Consider the following 7,202-nt stretch of genomic DNA (forward strand, 5'->3'; position numbering starts at 1 on the left):
TCATCAAGGAGAACCTCAGTCCGAAGTGGAACGAGGTGTATGAGGTGAGGGAGTGGCGAGTGCTTGGTGCGAGGTGAGAGGTGGGTGCCGTGAGCCCTTCCCCGGGTCCGCTCCCGCCCTTCCCCGGGGTGCACTCACGCCCTTCCCCGGGGTCTGCTCCCACCCTTCCCCAGAGTCTGCTCCCACCCTTCCCCAGGGTGCACTCACGCCCTTCCCCGGGGTCTGCTCCCACCCTTCCCCAGAGTCCGCTCCCGCCCTTCCCGGGGTCCATGTGGTGGTGGTGTGCTTGTTCAGTGCGCAATTCTCTTTGCTTTGATTTTCAGTCTTTAAACGTGCTTCACCTTGTATCCCTGCCTCACACACAATTTTAAACCTTAATCACATTAAGCTATCTCAGTAAATATCTGGCCACTAACACACAGAGTACTCCACGATGAGGTTAGTTATGTACTGCTGTGTAAGTTTGCAGTTAGTGCATCTGGACATCTCTTCATGTCCCAGGTACAGCCACTCACGTGAGAGGACGCCCTCATGTCTTTACACGAGGGATCTGGCCTTTGGGCTCAGCACTGTAACCAGTGCCTTTTGGGTGCCATGGGGCTGCATTTCGTGCACTTGGCCAAGTTGCCCCCAGAGAGTGCCTCTCGGAGTGAACTGCTGCATCACAGGGCATGCGGCTTGGAAAGAACTGGAAGAGGGTACACTTTTTACCCCACCAGCTTCTGGTCCTCCCTGCCCTGTCTGTTGCTGGACCTCCCAACTTCCGTGTGGTGGTGAGGGGCCAGCCCTGCCTGGGGCTGCTGCAGGAGTGGAGAGAGGTCTGAGCCTGTAGCCCTGATAAGTGGGAGCAAGCTCAGTGCCATATGCGAGGGGAGTTCCCAGGGGCTTCTGCCATCAACCATGTCTCAGGTCTGATAGTGGGGCCTGAGTGCGGAGCAGCTGCTGGCGCCGATGTCAGCTGCGGTTACGACTCAGAACAGACGCTCGTAAGGGTGAGACAGCCATGCACTGGTACCTTCCAGGCTCTGGTCTATGAACATCCCGGACAGGAATTGGAGATCGAGCTCTTTGACGAAGACCCAGACAAGGATGACTTCCTCGGAAGGTAAGTCCTCCGTGACCAAGGGTGTGGACTCTTCCTCTTTGATAGTCACTCTTAAACTTGTAACATCAGAGCAGGTTTATTACATGTTACATGTGTGTTAAAATGGCTTTTTGATGCTAGGTTTGTTTCACCTTAGACCTCTTAAAACATGTTTTTTGTTCCTAAAACAAATTTTACATTTAAGTAAGAAAAGGAAAGCTAAGTTAAACAAAACTTGAAATTCACTTTCTTGGCTGTGCTGCCCCATTTAAGTGCTCAGCCACCAGCTGCGGCCCCACACGCAGCCCAGCTCCCCAGCCTTGCACCCAGCAGGATGCTGGGCTCCAGGCTCTAGAAACAGGTTTGTGAACTTCTGATTTGTTATTGGCCTATGGAGGTGGGGATAGATAGTAATTTACATTGTGCCTATATATTGGTAAAATAAATACTGACTTGTTTACTTAAATTGAACATGTACAGCTGAAAAAATATGAACTATCAAAAAACACACTTTAGCCTATATAACTGAATTTCTTGTGGCAAAAAAGATAGAAGGGTAAATGACACCGAACAGGTCTGGTTTCATCAAGGATGGCCTGTGTGTTAGGCTGTGACCTCAGAATTCATTTGTGAGACCCTTTATCGAAGAACAACCAAAAGGTTGTAGGCAAGGCAACGAACAGATGAGATTTGCAGTAACGCCTCTGTTAGATTCCGACGTCAGGGGCTGAGACCGGGGGCTGGCTGGGCCCCTGGCGTCTGTAGTGGAGCAGGGGACCCAGGGCTGTGCGGGGCAGCGCGCAGGGACAGAGAGGAGAGGCTGCAGAAGACAGGCGTGCGATCGTCCCGCCCTGCTCGGCTCTGGCTCCTCCCGCCTCACTCTTCCCAGCAGAGCAGGACTATTGAGGGAAGTGGGACGGGCTGTCGGGGTCGCCTTCGCGGCCCTAGAGGTGCCGGTCAGAGCTGAGGAATCAGGGCTAGAAAGGTGGTCAGCGCCTGATTCAGCGCACCGCTACGGAGTCCGATCTGGAGCAGCGGGTGTGGCTCAGAGAGAGGACGTCCCACCCACCCTGGTCGAATGCGTCTGCCCTGCACAGCCTGGGCTCCCCTGTAGACCTGCCCGCCCCGCCCCGGAGCTCCCCTGTAGACTAGCACGCCCCAGGCTCACCTGTAGACATGCTCACATGCCCGGGGCGCCTCCAGACCACTCACTACCTGTGGGGAGGACCAGCGTTCCCAGCCCTGACCTCAGCCGTGCCGCGCTGCGTGTTCCCTGCTCACTTCACACCTGGGTGGAAGCTTGAGGAAACTTGGAGGATGAAGCTTGTTTCTTGATAAACTGTAGCATTCTGTTGCTTTTCTGGAGTACTTTTTCATAGAGTAATGCTTAAGTTTATTTCAGTTTTCAGAAGTGGTTTTCTGTGTTCTAAAGTTGTTGTATTGTTATTTCTATAGTCTTATGATTGATCTTATTGAAGTTGAAAAGGAGCGCCTTTTAGATGAAGTAAGTTTCCTTTGAGTATTGTTCTATTTCGTGAGTGTTGATGGAGAGTACCCACTGCCACCATCCCTGGTGGTCTGAGAACAGCCGCTCACAGACGTTGAGAACTTAGGCCTTCCAGTACCAGCGAAGTGAAAATAAATCAGCACCTGCCAGAAACAAAATCCTCAAGGATCCAAACACACACCCACTTTGTTTCAGGCAGTCATGGTCTGCTTTGGAGTCAGGGCAGAGTCTGGTAGAAGCTCCCAAGAATCGGGCCTTAAAAGGTAGTTGGGAGTCATAGCAGAGCAGCACAGTGCAGTTGATGAGACATTGTCCCAGGAAAGACACCCACAAACGCATCATGAACTGACAGCCACAGACGCTGCTTCAAGCAAGATGCTGCAATCAGAATAAAAAGGATAAGGAAGGAAGTTTGTGATGGCTGCTAAAAGATGGGTAAGACTTGGATAAGTAAGGCGCAGTTAAGCAAATCTCTGTTGAGAACTCTTCTCAGCTGCACACAGCACACCCTAGACAGGCGTCTGCAGTTTGTCCTGCCATCGCGTGTGCTGTGTGCTGCGTTGGGCCCACCAAACACGCCCTGCACTCGGACGTCTCTCCTAACGCCGAGTGTTTGAGCGCCGTCCTCAGTTAACAGCCTGATAGCTTTTAAGCTGAAACGAGTGTGAACCAATTATTGTTATACAGTCATGAGGAAAAGCACACTTGTTAGCATGTCTGATACTGAAATTCAGTACTTGGGATCAACGTTATATTTTTTCTTGGCCCCTAAATTCTATGGATGTCCATACGTAGAATCCTGGTAGTGCTGGGTAGTACGAGAGGACGTTTGAGTCCTTGCATGTCAGACAGGGATGGCATTGGGAGTCAGTAAGTTAACACACAGAGCGGCCCCTGCTGTCAGTTTCTGGGGCCAGCAGCTCCTTCTCAGGCCTGGAGCTAAAAATGGCAGGACTCGGGCCTTCTGGGTTTGTAAAGACTGCTCAGCTCATGTGTCTGATCCAGGAGGGCTTTGGCTGACCGGTCTCACTTTCTCTGCAGTGGTTCACCCTGGACGAGGTGCCCAGAGGGAAGCTGCACTTGAAGCTGGAGTGGCTCACGCTCATGCCTGACGCGTCGAACCTTGAGCAGGTGCTGGAGGGGCCCCACGGCAGCCTGCAGTCCTGGGCACTAAGATTAGTGCCTGAAACTGCTGCTGCTCACTTACAAACTTGGAGCGGTAACGCGACTCTCATGCTGTGAGTCACCGCGGTGGCATCGGCACAGATTAGAGCCAGTGGGAGTTTGCAGGCATCCGCAGGCTCTCGGAGGTCTCAGGGCTCGTGCTTGGGTGCCCTGCAGGGACTGGGGGAGCCTCAGGTCACCTGAGCACTTTGATCTGAGTGGAACCTTGTCATGTTCATTCTCTGTACTGCGTGTATGGGATGCTTATTTCTCCATCTCCCTTGTTTTCTTGAGCAGTGTAGGCATAATTAGATAGAAACAGGAAGCTTGGAAACCCACCTGCTAAGGCTTTTCCCTTTCTCTGTAGGTGCTGACAGATATCAGAGCTGACAAAGACCAAGCCAATGACGGGCTGTCCTCCTCGCTGCTCATCTTGTACTTGGACTCGGCCCGGAACCTTCCGGTAGGTGCTGGTTTCTGGCAGCGGCTCCTGCTGGGTTTAGCCGTGTGCTCTGTCTGCGTTGCTGTGCTTTCCCTACCCTGCAGCCAGGAGGGCAGCGGTGGAGAGGGACACAGGTGCACTCCCTTCATGGATGTAGTGTTACGACTCCACCTTACTGGCTTACCCAGGGTGATCAGAACTAGCTGACGTGTTTTAGTACACAGGAAAAGAAGGACTTAGTAGTTAGGAAAGAAAATACCCTGTGGAGAAGTGCTAATTACTGAAATTCATGCCCGAAGATGAAAATCGAATCCCTTTGGCTTCCCCCTGGCCGTGGCATGGCGGGGTGAGGGGCCGCATGGGGGCAGGGATGCCCTGCACACGGCGTCCAGCCCCAGGCTCGCACCGAGGAGGACAGTCTCACAGGTGGCGGCAGCGCCTGGAGAGGAGGCGGCGAGCCAGCCCTGCTGTGGCGCCCCTCCACGCTGAGGGCACTGGCTTGTCATCAGAGTTCACCGTTGCGACAGCATGTTTTAGAGCCCGTCTACCTGTTCAACAGATGGCCTGTCTGCTCCATTTCATCGTGTTGGAGGCCAGTTTTGTTAAAGACTGCTGTCTCCAGAGGCAGGGTGTTTCCTCCTGAGATGACGGGATGGTCAGTGCCCAGTCACCTGAGTGCCCCGTGTGTGCCCCCCGGGTGCATCCTTGTTGTGGGTGGGTGCCTAGGTGTCCCACCTGACCGTGGTCACACCACCCTGTCCCTTTACCTCATGAAATGCACACCCTAATTCTGTTCAGCACCTCTCCAGGGTTTAAATGGTACGTTACTTGGGCTTTGCTCAAAAGCAAACTCGATGTATTTTGTGCATCTGTTTTATTTAAAATTTTTAACAATTAAAATCTGATTGATAACCTGTTTTTTTCATTTTGCAAAGATGTTACCTGAATTGTGTTTATGAGTGTGTATAATTGTGCCCTTTCTTTCAGTGAAGATTTAATCTTTCTGCAGAATGACTTTTACGGTAGAACTTTTTGTTTTTAACCACAGTTTAAGTTTTAAAGTCTTTTATAATGCCTGATGGGAGTGAGTTTGTTGTATATTTTAGAACAGAGGAAAGTGGTGGTGAATTGGCTTCTCTTGAGAGCTGTGTGTTTTGTCACATTAAATTAAATTAAAATGGAATGATGTCACGTAAGCAAGGGACAGAAAGAAAAGTGAGCGTACTAACCTGCTATGGAAAGGGCACTTTGTGCATGAAGTGTGCTCTGGCCGTCAGAGACAGAGGACCCTGAGCAGACCCCCAGCCCGGGGCCTGCTGGGACGGGCGTGTGCGGCGCCCCCGCGTCTCCGTGCGGCTCTCTGACTCTGCCTGCTGCATCCTGGGTCAGTGCTTCCGTGCCTCCATTGACCACAATCCACCATTCTTTGCTTTCTCCTCCCATTTCCACTTTCCCAAGAGTATCTACGAGGGAAACTTTGGGTGTGGCTACTTAAAAGAGAGGCGAGCGTCGGGACTAGTGTTTTGTGAGAATACTGCCTCAGTCTGTAGAGCACTATTTGTGAGTTCTCCGTGTTCCTCCTTCTTGTGTTTGGTGGGGACTGCTAGAATGTGGACTGGAGACTAATGCCGTCTGTCAGTGCCGGAATGACGTGCATGCCTTCAGTTTTGCATGACTTCAGTTCCTGTGAGTGTTGCTTTCGTGCCTGTTTTGTGAAACGTAACTCTGCTTTAACTAACATTGGTGACTGCATCTGATACCGAGGTGGACCAGCCTGATGAGCCATGGAGGAGCCTTGGGCTCTGACGCTGCTCCTGGCCCTGAAAATTTTTTTAAAAAAAAATCATCTGAGGAAACAGTGAAACCATAATGATTAAAATGGATTTTCTTATGGTTCATCTCAATGTGAGATGTAAATATTTTTTTGCAAGCTTTCAGAAATCTTCCTTAAATCTGCTTTCTCCTCCTGACCAGACACAAGGGGTATCAGAGCCTGGCTTTCCATAAAGTCCCCGAGGCCCCGGGAACAGTGGGTGAGACAGAAACTCACTGCTGCCTGAAGATGTGCTTTCTCCCCTGTGTACCCGGAGCTCCTGGGGGGAAGAAGTGTATGTTGACTTTGCGATTCGCTGCTTTTAAGGAGCTTCAAGAATTCCTGGGGTGGGTAGTTCCTGGCCTGTATCTGGGAAGTGGTTTTCATGCCTGTGTTTCCTGAGTCCGTGCTCTGGAGCTTGATTCCTGGCACCGTTCTGATCCTTTTAGCAGAGTTATTTTCACTTGCTTCGGGCTCAGAGGAAGCCAATGGCTTAGTCCTTAGTCTAGAAACTAATTATTGATTTAATTCAATAACTAGTGAGATTCTTAAAGCTCATTTGTTTCATTTTCACTTGTTTTCATTTTTATTTCAGCATGCATACTCAGTTTATTCTTATTTTTAAAACTAAGGGGCGGGGAGCAAAACTGAAAGAAGCGGCATTTTGTCCCATTTGATGGATGAAGACAGTCAAGCCAAACGAGGGGCAGGTGGGTTGCTGTCTCCTGCAGCGCCCGCCCCCGAGCAGCTGTTGGGGGGTCAGGAGGAGGCAGTTGTGCCTCTGGCTGCTGCTTCTGGTCACTCCCAGGAGTGTCCCAGTGGGGCCTGTGCTGGAAGCTGCTGCCTGTGCCAGTCAAGCTGGCTGTATAGTTACTGTTTTCTGTAACTGCTCCTTTTATAGGAAATGCTTCTGCCCTTGTGTCGGGATTTTTTTAATTGCTTTGTTACATTTATCTAAGGTGTTGATTGATCCAAACTACCTTTCCTCCTGAGTTATCAAAACCACATACTCTGCTTGGATTCAAATATAGGTGTCACCAAAAAGTCCTGCAAAACGAATCTGGATAGATTGATCACTTCCCCCCTCTGGTTTTCAGTATGTTGTGGATCTGTCCCTTTGTCAGCTGTCCCCAAAGGCTGAGCCTGTTGCTATTTCCAGCGGAGGTTTTGGGCAGCTGCCAGCCCCACACTC

General features: G+C 50.9%; 1 protein-coding gene across 1 annotated transcript in view; it reads left to right on the plus strand.

The window, feature by feature from the left end:
- ESYT2 (extended synaptotagmin-like protein 2) overlaps nt 1-7,202 on the plus strand; it is a 77,767-nt gene that overhangs the window by 53,191 nt on the left and 17,374 nt on the right. Inside the window, exons 10-14 of the mRNA XM_010829250.1 lie at nt 1-44; nt 1,023-1,105; nt 2,540-2,588; nt 3,633-3,722; nt 4,123-4,218. Coding sequence (XP_010827552.1) covers nt 1-44; nt 1,023-1,105; nt 2,540-2,588; nt 3,633-3,722; nt 4,123-4,218 — 362 coding nt within the window. The remainder of the gene's footprint in view (nt 45-1,022; nt 1,106-2,539; nt 2,589-3,632; nt 3,723-4,122; nt 4,219-7,202) is intronic.

Source organism: Bison bison, unplaced genomic scaffold (assembly GCF_000754665.1).
Source record: "Bison bison bison isolate TAMUID 2011002044 unplaced genomic scaffold, Bison_UMD1.0 scf7180017864503, whole genome shotgun sequence".
NCBI lineage: Eukaryota > Metazoa > Chordata > Mammalia > Artiodactyla > Bovidae > Bison > Bison bison.